Raw genomic sequence first — 22056 nt, forward strand, 5'->3', positions numbered from 1 at the left:
TTTACATACGATTCCATTTTCATCTTCTTGGCAGAGATGATTTTTAAACAGTTTTCAGTTCAGTTTATTGACCATGCATGCTTCCTTTGAAATTGAATTTCTTCAGGGGATGATCGGAAAAATAACGTGGTTTTCTTTTATATATAAGGATCTCTTTAAAAGAAGTATTTAACAGTACAAAAAAAATAAAATTCAATATTTTAAATAATATTCTGTATGTTGCAATATTTACTGAGTATTGAACGGCCCTCATGATCAAAACTATCTTAAAGAGACATGGACAAAGTTTTAACTGAATTTTTTGAACCAATTTTAATACATTCAATTCTTAACTGAGGCATCATCTAATGATCAGAAAATATTTGAACATCATTTTTTTAAATTAACAAATGAGATACAGAACTTAACGTTCTTCATAATGTAAACAAGGCTTGTGCCCTGTTTATCTTTACGGATAGAAATTATATTTATCAGAAAATGAAATTCAGCAGATCACTAGAAAGTGTCTAATCGTATTCAGAATTAACGTCTTTATTGAAATTATCTGCTCTGGGCATACTAGTTCATAATTACATATATACATTATAGTTAACTATAACAATATTTAATTATAATAGCTTGTTTACCTTGGTATCAAAGTTTTTACCATAGTAAATCAAGTTTTTAATTTAATTATCCGCATCTCCTCTCATATCAATGAAATTTAATGAAACTTTCACAGAATCTTTGTTACGTAGTGTCATTATGACCTATTAACTTTTTGATCCAAAACATATATTGGGTATCCAATAGTACAACATGGACACTGCCAGTCGTTCTATGATATTGAGGGTACCCATCTAGATCTCTTATCCGCAACTCCTCTTATATCACTGAATAAAATTTAATGGTACTTTCACAGATTCTTCATTACATAATGCCATTATGCACCTCCTGTTTTACTTTTTGACCTGAAACTTATTTTGGGTCTTTCAGAGAAAACATAGACTTTGCTTTTATAATCATATCGGAGACGTATCATTTAGTGGGCTTCTTGCTCATAGTAGTAAAAGAACCTATGATAATGTCCTCATTAAATTAACTAGCATAGCGTGAGTACGCTATGTGCTCTTTCACTTACCGTTCCGTATAAAAAAAATATTCATAAACTTAAGCACGAAAAAAAATCTTAATGTTTTTTTTATTCGAAATTTTAAATATTTTTGAAGACGCTCTTAAGTAAATAATGCAAATATAGTACTGGATTCAAAATTATTTCTGACACAAGAATCAGTAGTCACCATAGGACAAAAATTAAAACCATCATTTGTTTAACATTATTGCGCAGTGACACACTAAAGTGTAAAAATACTCATGCGTAATTGTTTCCTTTCAAATGGAAACATACCAATTTTTTTTTACTTGAAAAATTGAATATGTCGCAGACTTATGCAATAATGGAGTAAACAACAATTTTTCAAGTCAACGTTTGCAAAATGTCTAAAAATTTTCCAAATATTTATGGTTCTATTTCTTCAAATTTAACTTTCTTATTTAAATCAACTGCAAAACAAAAAAGTCTGAGGCTTTTCCATCGTCAATATCCCTCAGAAATGTTGTGGTGTTGCATGGTCCCACTTGCATATTCCGTGCATGTATGTCTCCTGACTTTTTACATGTCCTACATATGATCTTTTTTTTTTTAAATCAGGTAGTCTTCTTTCATATAAGGCAAAGAAGTCAGCATTTCGTATATTCTATAGTCGTTATTATAAACTAAAAAGTAAAAACAATCTTTCAAAGGATTGTACTTTGAGTTATACATTCCATATCATTTAAGGTAGGACACAATAGATAGGCCAAATTTTCCCCCAAATTCAATTTTCCTGAAACTTTGATATTTGTTCTAGGATACAAAATCTCTCTTTATACATGATGTGAAAGAAATTCAACCGTACATTTTCCCCCACATAGTCTGAAATATGGCCTATCAGACTCCTGTAAGAAGATTGTGAAATCAGACATTAGACTTGAGAATGAGCCTTCTTTTAGAATTATTAATTGATCTATTGCAAATTTGTGTAATACTTTTAATAAAGATAACCTATTTGTTGCTTTAAGTTAGTAAGTCAACTTGATACTGGAAAATTTGAGTAAAATATTAAGTAAAAATAGAACATACGTATCGTCGGAATTGAAAATTCACATGTAAATATCCGACAGTTTAAGTTTTCTTAAGAGAAAATGTATAATTCAATTTTTACAAAAAATCAACAGAATGATTTAAATGGGTCCTAGAATAAAATGGGTAAAAATAAAGAAAATTGAACCGCTGAGTTCAGATATTTTTTGCGATCAAAAAAATTTCAATGGCCAAAAAAATAAAAGATTCAGTAGATGACGTCACAGTATTTGACCTTTGACCTCTTGATATGACCTTGACATTAGTAGTACCTAAAGAATGGAGACTCCTTATATTTGTGTCCAATATTATTCCTCTACTATGTATGGAATAAAAGTTACACTCCATTTTATAACAGACTGTCACATGCTCGTTTATTACACTTAGTTAGCATAAAAACATTCCAAAATGTAAGCCCCCAAGTGACCAATATATAGGATTCTCTGATTTTTTCACAAAATATGACGCAAACATGCCAAAACTTATTATTTTTCTTACAGGGATCATTCATTGTTGTCAATATAGTAATATTATTCTTCTTTTCTCCGGTACTTTTTAAGAAATGGGTTAAAATAGAATACACGGATGTTTTATCCTACCTTAATTGCTAGGCCTTTGATTTTCTTCTAAATTTGACTCAGGATTGCTCCATCTACCTAATAAATTCCCAGGGATAACGGCGGGTGTGTCCGGTCAATAGGGGATGTCAACTCCCCCAAGGCAGCTGAACCATTGTTTCTTGGATCTATTTCATGCCTTATTTACATATTTGTATTGTAGAATATTTTAAACCGATCGTTATCTTCACATATTTCAAAACTAAAGGAAAATTTTCAAAATATATTTGCAAAAAAAGTAAGAAGCGTGTTTGCATGTAAACTTAAATAAAACTAGAGCAAAGCTCGTTGCAAAGCAACGAGTGGGTCTTCCTTCCTAGCGATAAGCAAAAGATTAAATGTTTCTGTCTAGATTGTCAGCTTTGCTAACATTCTCTTTTTCGATTCGTCTCAAAAACCCTTACTTGAATTCTTTAATTTGGTGTGAGCATGAGGTCTAAAGGGTACTCTCTCTAACAGCATTCTTGAAATCGTATCCACAACAGTTTAACTTCCAATATTATGACATTTGATATCGGATATATCATGTTTGTTGCAATTATGTTTGTGAAACGTGTCATACTACAGAAACATAAGTGTTTTGCTACATTACCATCTTAAAAATGGCTTTAAAATCATTTAATATACAAAATAACTAGGTAAATAAAATAAACAAATTATTTAATAATTCAAAAAATCGAAATGTATTTACAATAATGATGAACAACCTTCATTAGTTGCAATCAGTAAGTAGAACAATACTTTTATAATAAACGCACAGAAATGTGTTGTGTATGTTTCGAATTTGAAGCTTTCCACTAGCAACTGGTGGTACCTCAATAGGAGTGTAAAATTCTCTGAAAGGTATATTGTGAACATATTACATATGGCTGTGTATTCTTTTTTAGGGGCTTTGGCGGAATGCAGCAATCACTAAATCAAGTACAAAGCTAAAAGTCTTGTACATAAACATAAATAAGAATATCTACGCTAACTTATTCAAAAGTCAATTTCCACCAAATATTGTACAAGCTAAATATAATACATTTACAGCATTAAAGAAACAAATCTCTTTGAAGGTATTGCCCTGCATAAGAACAATTTGAATTCCCTACACTAAGGATGCTCTGTGCCAAGTTTCACTTCGGTTCTGGAAAATGATATTGTGAAATTTTAGACAATGATGATAATGGATAAAATTATGTTATTAAAAAATTTACTGGTTCCTTTAGCTCAGATGGGCTAATAAGTATGCAACAGGCACATTTTTGGAGATGACATTGAAATGCGACTGGACATCTCTTCAATCTTGTTTTAGAAAACTACATGTACATGCCCTATGTACTGAATTCCTTGGAATCATACACATGTTTATGCCTTTAATTAGTTGTATGTGCCAAAATAACAATTTTTTTTTACATTATACTGTAAAAAATACACATACATGTATTACAAGATCTTATATTCCTGCTGAAGACAGAGGACTTAAATTAATCATTAGAATAAGTAAGTCTAAACTTTGAAAGGGAAGACCTTAATAAAGAGGTCAACATGCTACACAAACAAAATATTATTATGTTTAAAAATAACATTTATTCCAATGTAATTACTGGTACATGTATTTCTGTTACAAAAACTATTTCACTTGAAAAACTGAGAGCAATTGATATGTTCATATTTGTGGATTTATGTTGTCAAATCAAAATTTAAAAATGATACACAGTGTGTTTAAAAATTGTCTTCACAAACCAAAACTTGACTTATTTTCACTATGCTGTTTATTCCATGTCACATCCAAACAGATGATCTTCTGGCAAATCATGGTCATGCTTGGTATCAAAATTCAGTATTCAGATGAGTCACACCTATCCAAAAGAAATTGAAATTTTTTAATTTATAATTCTTTTACTAATAAAAAGTGCAATTCATGAGATTATAAATTAGATTATCAAATTGAGAGATAAGATATTGTCACATTTTCTGTGTATAATTTGTAAATTTTAATGTACTCTTTCATCAATTAAAAGAAGTTTACACCAATTAAGGCAGTCATTTATGCTATACCCTAATAAGACAACATACAAGTGCAAAGTAATCATGCACTAGTGGGTTTAGGATAATGTGCTAGAGTATTTATGACAACATACTAGCACGAGGTGACAATGTGCTAGCATGTACGTCAGTGATAATATGCCAGCACACTGAATCCAACATGCAGTGAAGCTAACACTCAACAGATTGTTTAGAGTTGTGTTTGCATGATATTTTGTTTTGTGTAAACACAGCAGCGTGTTGTTTAAAGCTGCATTGGAGTGGCAGTCTGTTGAAATTAACATGCTAACACACTGCAACTTCACATCATTGGAACACCATAATTTTAAAACTGGCAAACCAATATCTTATGATTACTAACTAGGTAGATGCAACTGTAAATGCTGATTTCATGGTGACAATAATACCGGTAATTCACTGTATATCTGAGAACTGATCAATTATAATAAGGCGTGTCCAGATAGGGCCACTTGCTAAAGCTCAAAAGCACTTTCATGAAAGAGTGCCATCTTACTGACACAAAAGACGCCATTAGGCTATCACACAGCTCGCCATCACAACACTGAAAAACACTTTCGCACTAACACAAGTTCGCACCACACGCTGTCACACTAACACACAACACACTGTCACGCTAATACAATTTCACACAACAAAATATCAGGCTAACACGAGTTCACACAACACACTATCATGCTAACACAAATTCACAAACACGCTAACTCGCTAACACAAGTTCACACAATACGCTGTCTTGCTAACACAAGTTTTACACAACACGCAGTCTCGCTAATACGAATTCATACAATACACTGTCTAGCTAACACAAGTACACGCAACACACTGTCATGCTTAGATGAATTCACACAACACACTGTCACGCTAACATGAGTTTACACAACACGCAGTCTCACTAACACGAGTTTACACAATACACTGTCACGCTAACACGAGTTTACACAATACACTGTCACGCTAACACAAAGTCACAAAACAGGCTGTCTCACTATTCACTAACACAAGTTCGCACCAAATGCTGTTGCGATAACACACTGTCATCCTAATACCATTTCACACAACACACTGTCATTCTAATACCATTTCACACAACACACTGTCAGGCTAACACGAGTTCACACAACACACTGTCATGCTAACACGAATTCACAAAACAGGCTGTCTCACTATTCACTAACACAAGTTCGCCCCAAACGCTGTTGCAATAACACACTGTCATCCTAATACCATTTCACACAACACACTGTCATCCTAATACCATTTCACACAACACACTGTCAGGCTAACACGAGTTCACACAACACACTGTCACGCTAACACAAATTCAAAAAACATGCAATATCGCTAACACGAGTTCACATAACACACAGTCTGGCTAACACGAGTTCAAACAATATGCAATCTCGCTAACACGAGTTCACACAACACACTATCTCTCTAACACCAGTTCACACGACAAATTTTCAGGATAACAAGTTCACACAACACACTGTCACGCTAACACGAATTCACACAACATGCTGTCTCGTTAATAAGAGTTCACACAACACGCTGTCTCGCTAACATGAGTTTACACAACACGCAGTCTCACTAACACGAGTTTACACAACACGCAGTCTCACTAACACGAGTTTACACAACACGAAGTCTCGCTAATTCGAGTTCAATCAACACTCTGTCTAGCTACAGTACCCGCATCGTTATTCTTTACAATTCTATCGTCTCCTATCGTGCGTGTATCCTATCGTATCGTGCGTGTATCCTATCGTATCGTGTTTTCCGTTTATCAGGTTTTGCGTTTTCTATCGTGTTTTCCGTTTATCGTGTTTTCCGTTTATCGTGTAGATCGTTTATCTGGTTCTATCGTGTATCGTGTTTTGCATTTATCGTGTATATTCGGAAACCCTCGCTTTTTATCTTTACTATAGAAAGAAACTACTGAGCTATTCCGAGTTTCTTTTTCGTTTTGTTAACTAAAATAAGATTACTTCAACCGAAAAGGAGAAAAGAAAGTGTTATCCCTTTCTTTTTCATCATTAAAGAAATATTTAAGCGTAGAAGGAAAAGAATAAATAAATATCGTATTTCATGAATAAATAAATTGATTAATTAATTAATAATTAAATAAATAAAATAATTATATCTTGGTAAAGCAGAGAGTGATTGTCAAAAACTAAACAGTAACTATATTTTTCGGAAATTAAATTATAATCGATCACCGGTCTTTTTAAAAAAAATAATGTATCGAATTGTATGAATTATTTATTCAAAATTAAATATTTTCAATATGATTTTCTTAAATGAATCAGAGTTTCCGGAGAAAGATTTTTGGTAAGCTACGATGTATGCGTACCCAAAAAGCAAAGAAATGAATAATAAGCAGGATATTGATATGTATTTTTTTTCATACAATATTCTTTTTTCCCCCTTATTTATCGTCTGATAATATAAGTAATACGAGTATGTTTACGCCTTTAAGCTGCATGTATGCACAATTAATTAAAGTCTTCATGTTACATAAATAATAAAACATAAGACATTAATCCAGATGATTTTAACTCCGATTTTTGCCGTATACGTTCAAATTTTAAATTAATGTATACAAGGAAAAACATAATGTTTTTTAACAGCTTACCTTTTCGGCGTGAAAATAAACTGAAAATATAATCCATCGGGGTGTCAAATCGAAGACCTTTCCTTACCAGAAAACTGACACGTATGTGTAGCTCTCTAATCAGCACACCGCCTTCCTGTGCGGTCAACACCCTCTCCCCCTTCTCCCCTAACTGACACCTCGGCCCGTGTGTGTGATCATCGTCAAAATACCTGTACTGATTTCTCACCTGGGGTCAATTAGTAACCTCGAATACTACTTGGTTCTAATGAAACACATCTACTTATTTTCGGGATTGTGTTCCTAACTTGTGTGAACAAACTTATCAAAGATTTAATTCAAAATATATTAAATAATTGTACGATTTATGGATTAAAAAATCATCTCATTGCTTGAATTTTAAATAAAAATTCAAATAATTTAATGAAATGAAGTCCCTAAACGCAATCCGCTGATTTATTTCATTTTTACAATGGTTCCATTATGCTTATGTAAATAAGTCTTTTAATAACCTTTAAAAAAAAAAACTGTACTTGTGGTACATGCACTTTCAGATCATCGGGTTTTCTGCGTAACAGATCGTAGAAACGGATGGAATAGTTCTAACATTCCAAACTATATGAAAATTAGATCGCATTATATTTTTACGGTATCTTACTATAATACTAAAACAAAAGAAGTCGTCTGATTCCGACGTGACCATACAAGACAAGTAAATACACCGAATCAATTTATAATATTAATCGTTTTATTTCCATGCGTATATTACTTTATTTAAGAATTAAATATTATTATGTTTGGCTATTTGGTTAGATCTTGTTTCTAATTTTAAATTGGTTACGGATTTTTAACATCCCGCCCTTCGAATATGCCTCATATGAGATTACCGGGTAAGTCTTAAATGATTTTCAGGGTTTAATAATTCATTTTCATTAGAAACAGTACACACAAAGTTTAATAGCAATTATTTATAATTATTTAGTCGGAAAAGTCGCATTTCACTCTTTTAATATTTGTTTATTAATTTTTGTATTTTGTGTATTTAACCATTCAATACTCGTTAATTAATAGGAAGTTTTCAGTATTTGATATATAAATGTTTACATGTACGTAAGTGAAAGCTTAGCGTAAACGTACATGTACATGTAGAAGTGCAGTTGTAGGAGTTTCATATTCTGTTGACATAGTTTAAATGTATTAATGCAAAGCGCCATTGTATTAACAATTATTTAGATTTCTATTCAGGAAATTAATTTTCTTGAACTATTTAGTTCTTAAAAGATCTATCAAGTTATATTTATTAATTCTATTAAACCCGTTTCTTTGAACCTTTCTTTCGGCCGGTCTTCTAATTGTTTTTTTTTCTTTCTAAATTTTAATATTTAATTGCGATTTTTGGATACATCGCAGATTGTAATCTTTAGACATTTAATACAAATATCTAATTTATTGCGTAAATTTCTTCCGTGAAATAACTTTGTACTTCTAGATAAATTAATTAGATAGAAAACTCAAATGTATAATTTTTCATAAATAATAAATCTATTGATAGAGTTTCAAAAATTTATAATAGTACCCGTGAGAAACGGTGCATAATCATGTATGGGATTTTTGTGCAACAATTACATGTATGCTAAAATATCTATAATAAAACGATTTTCATATTTCAACCTTAAGATGAGAATTTCGACATTAACACAAATAATCGTAAATTCACACAATTGAGAAGAAATTAAAAAAAAATACCGTCTCCATTTCATAATAATCCATTTAATCATTGTCAATTTTTTTAATATAAATTAAAAAAATTTGTAAAATTACCACAGAGATCTCAAGTCCTTTTTTTTTTATTACAATAATTAAATTACTTTATAATTTAGATTTGAACCTCTGCAAGTATTTAAATTAAAATATTGCAGTAAGTAAAGAAAATAATTTTTTCGTCTTGTCAGAACACGTTCCGCATTTTGAAACAATCCTATCAGGTTTTGCGTTTATCCTATCGTGAAGATCGTTTATCAGGTCTATCGTGTTTTGCGTTTATCGTGTTTTGCGTGTATCGTGTTTTGCGTTTATCGTGTTTCGCGTTTATCCTATCGTGCGTGTATCCTGTCCTATCGTGCGTGTATCCTATCGTATCGTGCGTGTATCCTATCGTATCGTGCGTGTATCCTATCGTATCATGTATCCTGTAAAGAATAACGATGCGGGTACTGTAACACGAGTTTACACAACACACTGTCACACTTACACTTTATACACGATTTCACACAACACGCTGTCCCGCTAACACGAGTTTACGCAACACATAATCAAGCTAACAAAAATTCACACAACCCACTGTCAGGCTAACACAATTAAGTTCACAAAACACACTGCCTTGCTAACACAAATTCATACAACACATGTCTCGCTAACACAAGTTCACACAACACACTCACATTGCTGAGTTTAAAGTAAAGGTCTACCCTTATTTGAAGAGGTTTAACACTAACATATCTCTATATTAGTAAAGAGCTTCAAATTTAAGACAAAAACATTTATGCAGTAATGTTCCTTAACATGCATCTGGCATATAAAATGAATGAGACCTTAAAAACCTCACAGTACATGTTTACTTAGCTAAGTAAAGGTCTAAATTGATGCTATTCAACAATATATATCAACATCCAGGCGCGGATCCAGGATTTGGAGTTAGGGGGGGCGCCAAAATTAGGCAAGGGGTCTGAGGGCCGCCTTGTGGCCCCCAGTGGGTCCAGGGCAAAGCCCTGGTGGGGGCCCAGGGGGCGAAGCCCCCGGAAGCTCCTGGATTCTAGAGATTTTGAAGGGTTAAAATGAGGTCTACCAAAGCCCTGGTGGGGGCCCAGGGGGCGAAGCCCCCGGAAGCTCCTGGATTCTAGAGATTTTGAAGGGTGAAAATGAGGTCTACCAAGAAGACATATTTGATTTACGCTAACTTTGACAATTTTAGGGGGGGCGCGCGCCGGGTGCGCCCCCCCTTAAATCCGCCACTGACATCTCTAAGTATGTGAATGAGTGAAATTCTCAAATAAAAAATATTATAAATCAAAGTATCAATAAGAAGCTGAACCTTACGTCGCAGGTTCCAATCCCATTGCTAAATGCTTTAGACAGGTTACTCCTATGAGACTGCATAAACCAAGATTCTGTGTCAGGGTAGGTGTTAGCACAAAATGGATCTCATACTTCTTAAAGGCAATAAGTGCTGAGTACAAGTCTATATTTGCAGCTAATACCATCCCAAGTGGTGGCACCATGAAATGACTGAAAAATGTATGATTAAGGCAAATAAACAAACATTAAACCATTACAGCAGTCCTATCAAACAAAAAAGCAAACTTTCTAATATGTTGACGGTGCGACCGTTATGGCGAGCGCAGATGTTTATTTTGTTAGAATTTAAATCGGGCTCGTAAGTCAAACTGCACGTGACATTTGAGGTGTCTACACTCTGACGTCACATGACGTCGTATGTAAGTTACATTTCCCCCAAAGAACCCTGAACAGTGCTGAAAATAAATGAAGAATGTTTCGTTTGCTATTTATCTTCAATATTTCTCCATTAAAACAGGGCATGTTTACTTTTAGTAGAATTTTTGCTACGATTCTCACGAGAACGTATCTTCAACGTAACTTAAACAAGTGATGCATTGTGGGTCCAAATTACGGCATCAAAAAAATCTATCGAATGAACGTGCAGTAGTCCGAATTTTCTCTTCGCATAGGCGTTGCTTTAAGAGCTCGCAGTGACGAGCGTCGCTTCGCGACGCTCGCTGTGCTCGCTATAATTACAATTTTTAAAAAAAAATTCTTTTGCAATTTAACTGAGCAATATTTGTCCTTTTTTGTCAGTAAAGTATGATATTAAATAATTAAGACTTTTTGAGAACATCTATTTATAGCGAGTCCAGACAGCAGCACAAATCCCTGCCCATAATGCGAGCTCTTATGATAAGACCTTGGCAAAAGAAGATTGTGACTTGCACATTGCTCCACACAATTTTTCAGCAGTATACTTTGGACCCACAGTGCTTAGCTTCTTTAACATGCTTAAGCTACATTCAAAATTCCTTTCTATTTAATTTGAATTAGCTATCCTTACTCATGTTCACATGGAGCTAATGGGAAGTAATTTAACGACCAGTGAATTCATTCGAATTAAACATTTGAATAAACTCTCAGTGTGAACACTGAGCATGGATGCACCAAATGTCAAATGCGGCTTGACAAGCACAATCTAAATTAAAACTAAATAAGTATCTGCCCTCACCCTTACAGTCACACTGTCAATATATAATTAGTTGAATATATCCTGTAACATTAAGTGCAGTTTGAATTATAGAGTATGATCACTATGATAGATAGCAGGACTGTTGAAATTACATCCTCAAATTTAAAAAAAATAAAATATAAAGCTGTTGGGATTTACAAGGTAAACAGAGAGCGTCTGAACTGTAAAACAGATAATATATCGGTGTGTCTGTGTATTTCTAATAACATCAATGTATGTCACTGTCATGTAATCAGTAGTGTAAATTTTAAGTAATAAAAATATTCTAACCTTCATTCCAATGGTCCAAGCCAATCATACATTAAAATGTCGCCGTCAGCTCTTTCATCACACGATACAATTATCACTGGGGAATCCGAAGCAGAGTCAAGAGTGTTCATCCTTGTTAATGTGACAGTCAGAATTTCCTCGTAAACAATTCACACAAGATTCTTAGAATATATGAATCGGCATAATTCTGCTTAGAATAATGTTCCAGAGAAGTGACAAAGTACTTCGTAGCTGCAGATTAAATGAGTGTACATGTCTACAAACGGATTCTTTGTGAGAAAATGTTCAACTTCACAAATCATTCTATTTTCAGTTTGTAAACCATGGCAAACATGTGTCCGACGTCGACTCGAAGGGGCACACTAAAAACGGGATATACTAGAGACCGGATATTTACCTGAGGTTTTCATTTTTAATTAAATGGTAATATTGTATTTTAAATTACTTATGTACAGACTTTATGACTTCGAGGCATATGCTATACAAAAATTCAATTGTTTGGAACATTTACAGACAAATTTGAATCAGGTCAAATCAGTGTTTAGTACATCGCGTCTTTAGTACCTTCCTATTTCCCACAATGCTGCGCGTTGTTTACAAACAAGCGCGAAAAAATCCTCTAAACTAGGTACTAATTATTGTTGTGTACATCATCACATTTTAAAATTATTTGAATAAAAAGAAAACAAAGAAACACCGAATCAAAACTATATCTTTTAGATGCATCAACTAAAAATGTGCACATGTATGCAGTAAAGGCTTGGCTGGCTATAGTAGAGAACTTGTTCCTGAAAGGTTTCTCACATACATGTACTTGTTTTATAAAAAAAAAAACAATTAAATATAGCTTGAAGTTTATTTCTTTTTATATCAAATGACAAGATTTTATAAGTTCGAAATTATTTCAGTCAAACTTTTTCATAAGATACCAATATTTTTAGCTATCAGAAAAAAGCGTGTATGAGCTATTAACCCCTATATTATAGGGGCCAGCCCCTTTTCGTTAATCAAATATAAAAGCTCTCGTAATTACCCACAACTTTTGTAATATATTTCTTACCAAATTATTCTCAGTTTAAAAGTTATTACACAAAAAGTAGCAAAAATTCAAAGAAAAAAAATTACTAAAATTTGCCGTTTTATAGCTTCCAAACTTTAAGAAATCAGCTATATAATTTTATCGTTGTGCACATCTACAATGTATTGGCTACAAGTTCTCCAACTTTTGTGTAAATATCTTATGTCATTTTTGAGATTTTCAGTGGAAACGAGACATCAAAAAATTTCAATTAAAGGGCAATAACTCACAAATAAAGGCATGCATAAAAAAACTGAAAACAGGTTTAAATAGGTTTAACTACAAGCTATCTATCCTGAAAGTTTCATAACGATCAGTCCAAAGGTCTTTGAGAAATCGCCTGTCAAAAGTCGAGCGGGAAAAAAAAAAAATAACTAGAGCAAAGTTCGTTGCAAAGCAACGAGTGGGTCTTCCTTCCTAGCGATAAGCAAACTGTCTAGATTGTCAACTTTGCTAACATTCTCTTTTTCGATTTGTCTCAAAAACCCTTACTTGAATTCTTTAATTTGGTGTGAGCATGAGGTCTAAAGGGTACTCTCTCTAACAGCATTCTTGAAATCGTATCCACAACAGTTTAACTTCCAATATTATGACTTTTGATATCGGATATATCATGTTTGTTGCAATTATGTTTGTGAAACGTGTCATACTACAGAAACATAAGTGTTTTGCTACATTACCATCTTAAAAATGGCTTTAAAATAATTTAATATACAATATAACTAGGTAAATAAAATAAACAAATTATATAATAATTCAAAAAATCCAAATGTATTTACAATAATGATGAACAATCTTCATTAGTTGCAATCAGTAAGTAGAACAATACTTTTATAATAAACGCACAGAAATGTGTTGTGTATGTTTCGAATTTGAAGCTTTCCACTAGCAACTGGTGGTACCTCAATAGGAGTGTAAAATTCTCTGAAAGGTATATTATGAACATATTACATATGGCTGTGTATTCTTTTTTAGGGGCTTTGGCGGAATGCAGCAATCACTAAATCAAGTACAAAGCTAAAAGTCTTGTACATAAACATAAATAAGAATATGTACGCTAACTTATTCAAAAGTCAATTTCCACCAAATATTGTACAAGCTAAATCTAATACATTTACAGCATTAAAGAAACAAATCTCTTTGAAGGTATTGCCCTGCATAAGAACAATTTGAATCCCCTACACTAAGGATGCTCTGTGCCAAGTTTCACTTTGGTTCTGGAAAATGATATTGTGAAATTTTAGACAATGATGATAATGGATAAAATTATGTTTTTAAAAAATTTACTGGTTCCTTTAGCTCAGATGGGCTAATAAGTATGCAACAGGCACAGTTTTGGAGTTGACATTGAAATGCGACTGGACATCTCTTCAATCTTGTTTTAGAAAACTACATGTACATGCCGTATGTACTGAATTCCTTGGAATCATACACATGTTTATGCCTTTAATTAGTTGTATGTGCCAAAATAACAATTTTTTTTACATTATACTGTAAAAAATACACATACATGTATTACAAGATCTTATATTCCTGCTGAAGACAGAGGATCTATCTTAATCATTAGAATAAGTAAGTCTAAACTTTGAAAGGGAAGACCTTAATAAAGAGGTCAACATGCTACACAAACAAAATATTATTATATTTAAAAATAACATTTATTCCAATGTAATTACTGGTACATGTATTTCTGTTACAAAAACTATTTCACTTGAAAAACTGAGAGCAATTGATATGTTCATATTTGTGGATTTATGTTGTCAAATCAAAATTTAAAAATGATACACAGTGTGTTTAAAAATTGTCTTCACAAACCAAAACTTGACTTATTTTCACTATGCTGTTTATTCCATGTCACATCCAAACAGATGATCTTCTGGCAAATCATGGTCATGCTTGGTATCAAAATTCAGTATTCAGATGAGTCACACCTATCCAAAAGAAATTGAAATTTTTTAATTTATAATTCTTTTACTAATAAAAGTCTCGCTAATACGAGTTCATACAACACACTGTCTAGCTAACACAAGTACAAGCAACACACTGTCACCCTTAGATGAATTCACACAACACACTGTCACGCTAACATGAGTTTACACAACACGCAGTCTCACTAACACGAGTTTACACAATACATTGTCACGCTAACACGAGTTTACACAATACACTGTCACGCTAACACAAAGTCACAAAACAGGCTGTCTCACTATTCACTAACACAAGTTCGCACCAAATGCTGTTGCGATATCATACTGTCATCCTAATACCATTTCACACAACACATTGTCATTCTAATACCATTTCACACAACACACTGTCAGGCTAACACGTCAGTTCACACAACACACTGTCACGCTTACACGAATTCTCAAAACAGGCTGTCTCACTATTCACTAACACAAGTTCGCACCAAACGCTGTTGCGATAACACACTGTCATCCTAATACCATTTCACACAACACACTGTCATCCTAATACCATTTCACACAACACACTGTCAGGCTAACACGAGTTCACACAACACACTGTCACACTAACACAAATTCAAAAAACATGCAATATCGCTAACACGAGTTCACATAACACGCAGTCTGGCTAACAAGAGTTCACACAATATGCAATCTTGCTAACACGAGTTCACACAACACACTATCTCTCTAACACCAGTTCACACGACAAATTTTCAGGATAACAAGTTCACACAACACACTGTCACGCTATCACGAATTCACACAACATGCTGTCTCGTTAATAAGAGTTCACACAACACGCTGTCTCGCTAACATGAGTTTACACAACACGCAGTCTTGCTAACACGAGTTTACACAACACGCAGTCTCACTAACACGAGTTTACACAACACGAAGTCTCGCTAGTCGAGTTCAATCAACACTCTGTCTAGCTAACACGAGTTTACACAACAAACTGTCACACTTACACTTTATACACAATTTCACACAACACGCTGTCCCGCTAACACGAGTTTATGCAACACATCGTCAAGCTAACAAGAATTCACACAACCCACTGTCAGGCTAACACAATTAAGTTCACAAAACACACTGCCTTGCTAACACAAATTCATACAACGCACTGTCTCGCTAACACAAGTTCACACAACACACTCACATTGCTGAGTTTAAAGTAAAGGTCTACCCTAATTTGAAGAGGTTTAACACTAACATATCTCTATATTAGTAAAGAGCTTCAAATTTAAGACAAAAACATTTATGCAGTAATGTTCCTTAACATGCATCTGGCATATAAAATGAATGAGACCTTAAAAACCTCACAGTACATGTTTACTTAGCTAAGTAAAGGTCTAAATTGATGCTATTCAACAATATATATCAACATCTCTAAGTATGTGAATGAGTGAAATTCTCAAATAAAAAATATTATAAATCAAAGTATCAATAAGAAGCTGAACCTTACGTCGCAGGTTCCAATCCCATTGCTAAATGCTTTAGACAGGTTACTCCTATGAGACTGCATAAACCAAGATTCTGTGTCACGGTAGGTGTTAGCACAAAATGGATCTCATACTTCTTAAAGGCAACAAGTGCTGAGTACAAGTCTATATTTGCAGCTAATACCATCCCAAGTGGTGGCACCATGAAATGACTGAAAAATGTATGATTAAGGCAAATAAACAAACATTAAACCATTACAGCAGTCTTATCAATCAAAAAAGCAAACTTTCTATTATTACAATTTTTTTAAACAAATTTCTTTTGCAATTTAACTGAGCAATATTTGTCCTTTTTTGTCAGTAAAGTATGATATTAAATAATTAAGACTTTTTGAGAACATCTATTTATAGCGAGTCCAGACAGCAGCACAAATCCCTGCCCATAATGCGAGCTCTTATGATAACACCTTGGCAAAAGAAGATTGTGACTTGCACATTGCTCCACTCAATTTTTCCGCAGTATACTTTGGACCCACAGTGCTTAGCTTCTTTAACATGTTTAAGCTACATTCAAAATTCATTTCTATTTAATTTGAATTAGATATCCTTACTCATGTTCACATGGAGCTAATGGGAAGTAATTTAACGACCAGTGAATTCATTCGAATTAAACATTTGAATAAACTCTCAGTGTGAACACTGAGCATGGATGCACCAAATGTCAAATGCGGCTTGACAAGCACAATCTAAATTAAAACTAAATAAGTATCTGCCCTCACCCTTACAGTCACACTGTCAATATATAATTAGTTGAATATATCCTGTAACATTAAGTGCAGTTTGAATTATACAGTATGATCACTATGATAGATAGCAGGACTGTTGAAATTACATCCTCAAATTAAAAAAAAATAAAATATAAAGCTGTGGGGATTTACAAGGCAAACAGAGAGCGTCTGAACTGTAAAACAGATAATATATCGGTGTGTCTGTGTATTTCTAATAACATCAATGTATGTCACTGTCATGTAATCAGTAGTGTAAATTTTAAGTAATAAAAATATTCTAACCTTCATTCCAATGGTCCAAGCCAATCCTACATTAAAATGTCGCCGTCAGCTCTTTCATCACTCGATACAATTATCACTGGGGAATCCGAAGCAGAGTCAAGAGTGTTCATCCTTGTTAATGTGACAGTCAGAATTTCCTCGTAAACAATTCACACAAGATTCTTAGAATATATGAATCGGGATAATTCTGCTTAGAATAATGTTCCAGAGAAGTGACAAAGTACTTCGTAGCTGCAGATTAAATGAGTGTGCATGTCTACAAACGGATTCTTTGTGAGAAAATGTTCAACTTCACAAATCATTCTATTTTCAGTTTGTAAACCATGGCAAACATGTGTCCGACGTCGACTCGAAGGGGCACACTAAAAACGGGATATACTAGAGACCGGATATTTACCTGAGGTTTTCATTTTTAATTAAATGGTAATATTGTATTTTAAATTACTTATGTACAGACTTTATGACTTCGAGGCATATGCTATACAAAAATTCAATTGTTTGGAACATTTACAGACAAATTTGAATCAGGTCAAATCAGTGTTTAGTACATCGCGTCTTTAGTACCTTCCTATTTCCCACAATGCTGCGCGTTGTTTACAAACAAGCGCGAAAAAATCCTCTAAACTAGGTACTAATTATTGTTGTGTACATCATCACATTTTAAAATTATTTGAATAAAAAGAAAACAAAGAAACACCGAATCAAAACTATATCTTTTAGATGCATCAACTAAAAATGTGCACATGTATGCAGTAAAGGCTTGGCTGGCTATAGTAGACAACTTGTTCCTGAAAGGTTTCTCACATACATGTACTTGTTTTATATAAAAAACAATTAAATATAGCTGGAAGTTTATTTCTTTTTATATCAAATGACAAGATTTTATAAGTTCGAAATTATTTCAGTCAAACTTTTTCATAATATACCAATATTTTTAGCTATCAGAAAAAAGCGTGTATGAGCTATTAACCCCTAATTATAGGGGCCAGCCCCTTTTCGTTAATCAAATATGAAAGCTCTCGTAATTACCCACAACTTTTGTAATATATTTCTTACCAAATTATTCTCGGTTTAAAAGTTATTACACAAAAAGTAGCAAAAATTCAAAGAAAAAAAAATATCTAAAATTTGCCGTTTTATAGCTTCCAAACTTTAAGAAATCAGCTATATAATTTTATCGTTGAGCACATCTACAATGTATTGGCTACAAGTTCTCCAACTTTCGTGTAAATATCTTATGTCATTTTTGAGATTTTCAGTGGAAACGAGACATCAAAAATTTTCAATTAAAGGGCAATAACTCACAAATAAAGGCATGCATCAAAAAACTGAAAACAGGTTTAAATAGGTTTAACTACAAGCTATCTATCCTGAAAGTTTCATAACGATCAGTCCAAAGGTCTTTGAGAAATCGCCTGTCAAAAATCGAGCGGGAAAAAAAGAATAATAAGAAACAAAAGAATAACAGTAGGGTCTTCCGAAGGAAGCGGAAGACCCTAATGAGGAAAACATGATAATTCTTATTAGGAGGATGAATAGTTGAACGAAAGGCAATAACAATTTAATGCTCCAAACCTTTGTAGCTGTTAAACCTGCTGAAATTTTTAGTATGATAGCCTAAATCAAAATTTAAATATGGTCAATAGGTTGCTGACGGTTATTTAAAAAAAATTAAATTTTAGTCACTGGAAAGTAATAAAATTAAAATTGTCTGAAGATATTTTATGATCATTAGTTTGTTAAATGGTCAGGTTTTGGTAATATCATTAACGTTTTAAATGGCTTCATCAAATTTAATGACACTATTACGTCGATGCAATAATAATAATGAACGAACGAGTGACACAAATAAAATGTTAAATACAGGAATTTAATTGTCCTTGAAAAAAAATATCAGCTTTGCGATTTTCTATACAGAATCGAAAACACTTGTTAACCTGTTTGTTGTAAGAACCACTAGCCATGTTTTGGACGATGTTACAACATGAGTTCTCAGATTTCCTGTGGCTTTTATCTCTCCAGTGGTGCAGGTCAGATGTTAATTTCACAATTAAAGGTAAGTAATGGTTTGTGATAGTAAGTTTCTTCTTTTTGACATGTGATTGATGACAGGTTTGGTCTCGTGAAGCAATAAGGCTTCTTAAATTTATTCAACGTCCGGGACAAAACATTTTACTTTTAATTAAAATTTAGGTGTTAGGCGTAGTAGGTTTATGGACAGAAAATGAACAGATGTTTGTTGGTCCTTTTGCTGACTTTGTACCATGCAGAAGGGTGGATCTCGGACACCAGACGGAGTAGACTAGGGAGTGTAGAATCTGATGGAAGAACAAGTAAAGGGGGCCTAATGGCAAACTTTGAACTGAAACTGAAAGGCACAGAAGAGATAAATGGAGGCACAGTGACTAGATTCGAAGTGAAGATCAATGACAGGGCAACCAAAACATTGGAAGGAACTGAGGATTTCAGACTGAATTTAAAGGATAACAAAGAAGAGAAGAGAAAATCAAAGTCCGGTTTCAGATTAGAATCAAATGACAACAATGTTACGGGGAAAAGAACAGTGGACGATTTCAAACTAGACTTGGATGATAAAGACCACAAGCATGAACATAAAGAGTAAGTATGCGACGTAATGTACTGCTGGTAGAACCATTTGTTATATGAACATTCCAAGGTTACATGCTCCATAGAAAAATAAGGTTAATGTGTTTTATAAAGAATTAATTGTTTACACATAACTGGATACTTTCTAAACTTACTATATGATTACTTTTACTATATAATGTTTCTTCATGGAGATTGCCTTTTGTGACTTTTTAAATTATATTTTGAGGGTTATTAAGAATGCATTGTCGAAATTAAACACATTTAATTTGGACAGATATGTTTCAAAAATTGAAACATTTTTTGGAAGAAGGGCATTGACCCTCCTTTCCATCATTACATTTCGGACAAAATTTCATAATTTTAATTTTTGACTGTAAATGACAGTCAATACTGCACTCATTTTTACAATTCTGAATATATTCCATGTCAAGTCTTTCTTAAAAACTAGTCCCATATGTTCATTTAAAAAGTAGTCACGAAATAAAATGTTACTTTGTTTTAGATATATGAGTAATATATTATCTACTATACATAAACCAATATGCATTAATTATGAGTTTGGTTTCCTGATCATGAAGTGAAACATTTGATTTAAGAAATGATTTACTTGAATTAGAGAACTGCCACTGAAAGGAAGTAAGAAAAACCCATCAATCTTTCTGTTTAGCATTTAGGAATTTTCTTAATTGATACCTGGAAGGAAAATGACATCAGTTACATTTTTTGATACTTAAAAAGGTTAAAAAACGGAAATCTCTGTTTGTTTTCATATCAAAATAGACTCATCTTTTGTAAACGTTATTGTTGTTTCTTTTTTTTATTAATATCAAATCAGGATGCAAGTATTAAAAATAAAAGTTTTGTTTTCGTGTCAATTATATGCGTATAGTAATGAAGAAATTAAATTGTTGTATGGAGAACAAAACACTTTATTGTATTGCCCTTCTGTAATATATAAATGCCCCTGAAAATTCATTCAAATCAGAAAAAGAAAAATACCAATTAAGATAATTTGTTTGAACAATACAGAAAATTCTCTATATAATAATTTCAAAGAAGCAAATTTTCAAATTTGATTTTTTGTGAATCTTTTAACCAGTTTACCAGTTTATTAACATCTCTTTGGTTGTTATTTAACAACACAGAGATCAATACATATTAATATAACATATATACATACATGCGTGAGCATAACATATAACATATATACAAAGTGTGTTTATAATCAAGTATTTCCATATATGTTTACATTGATGTTAACCTGGAGGTTTGACTCTCTCGTTTAAAATTTTAATAAAAGAACAGAGTTTACTCAATAGTCCAACATTTTTTGAAGAAAACAATTCATTAAATTTGATAATATTTGGTCTTGTAAAATAATATTTCGGAATGTACAATTTTCTTTCATCTTTTAATTTTTCACAACATAAAATATAGTGGAATTCATCACCAAGATCATTTTTGCATAAAAGACAAATTCTATTAATTCTTTCAATACCTTCCCATCTTCCTGTTTCAATGGGTAATTTATGGTTTGCTGTTCTAAATCTAGCTAAAATTTGTTTCTTATAATTATTTAACCTGCTATCTACATAAAATTGACATCCAAAGTGTAAATTTGTAAATAGATTATATGTCACACCTTTTGAAGAATCTTTACAGGTTGAATTCCAATTTTGTTGAAACTGATCTAATAATTTTTGCTTCAAACTTTTAATAAGCCAATTTCTATTAAATAATTGATTCTGGTTCCAAATATTACTATATCCACAATTGTCTAAAATTGATTTCAAATTCTTTAACCATTTAGATTCATGTCCATTATCAAATTTTGCACGAAGTAATTTATACATTAAACAACAA

The 22056-nt window shown here is 32.7% G+C and overlaps 1 protein-coding gene and 2 long non-coding RNA genes across 3 annotated transcripts in view; 1 reads left to right on the forward strand and 2 right to left on the reverse strand.

The window, feature by feature from the left end:
* Positions 1-4344: 4344 nt before the first annotated feature.
* Positions 4345-12390, reverse strand: LOC134281745 (uncharacterized). The gene is made up of 3 exons (XR_009995153.1): positions 12024-12390; positions 10538-10726; positions 4345-4622 (listed from the first exon to the last, which is right to left on the reverse strand). It is a non-coding gene; the product is annotated as an uncharacterized LOC134281745 (long non-coding RNA).
* A 1773-nt stretch (positions 12391-14163) lies between these two features.
* LOC134281744 (uncharacterized) lies at positions 14164-17959 on the reverse strand. Its single transcript, XR_009995152.1, has 3 exons — positions 17584-17959; positions 16537-16725; positions 14164-15032 (listed from the first exon to the last, which is right to left on the reverse strand). It is a non-coding gene; the product is annotated as an uncharacterized LOC134281744 (long non-coding RNA).
* Positions 17960-19804: 1845 nt separating this feature from the next.
* The window catches only part of LOC134281746 (uncharacterized), a 31097-nt gene continuing 28845 nt past the window's right edge, over positions 19805-22056 (forward strand). Inside the window, exon 1 of the mRNA XM_062764176.1 lies at positions 19805-20202. Coding sequence (XP_062620160.1) covers positions 19808-20202 — 395 coding nt within the window. The 5' untranslated portion in view covers positions 19805-19807. The remainder of the gene's footprint in view (positions 20203-22056) is intronic.

This window comes from Saccostrea cucullata, unplaced genomic scaffold (assembly GCF_032062105.1).
Source record: "Saccostrea cucullata isolate Sc308-1 unplaced genomic scaffold, CSIRO_AGI_Scuc_v1 ctg1124, whole genome shotgun sequence".
In the NCBI taxonomy this organism is placed as follows: Eukaryota; Metazoa; Mollusca; class Bivalvia; order Ostreida; family Ostreidae; genus Saccostrea; species Saccostrea cuccullata.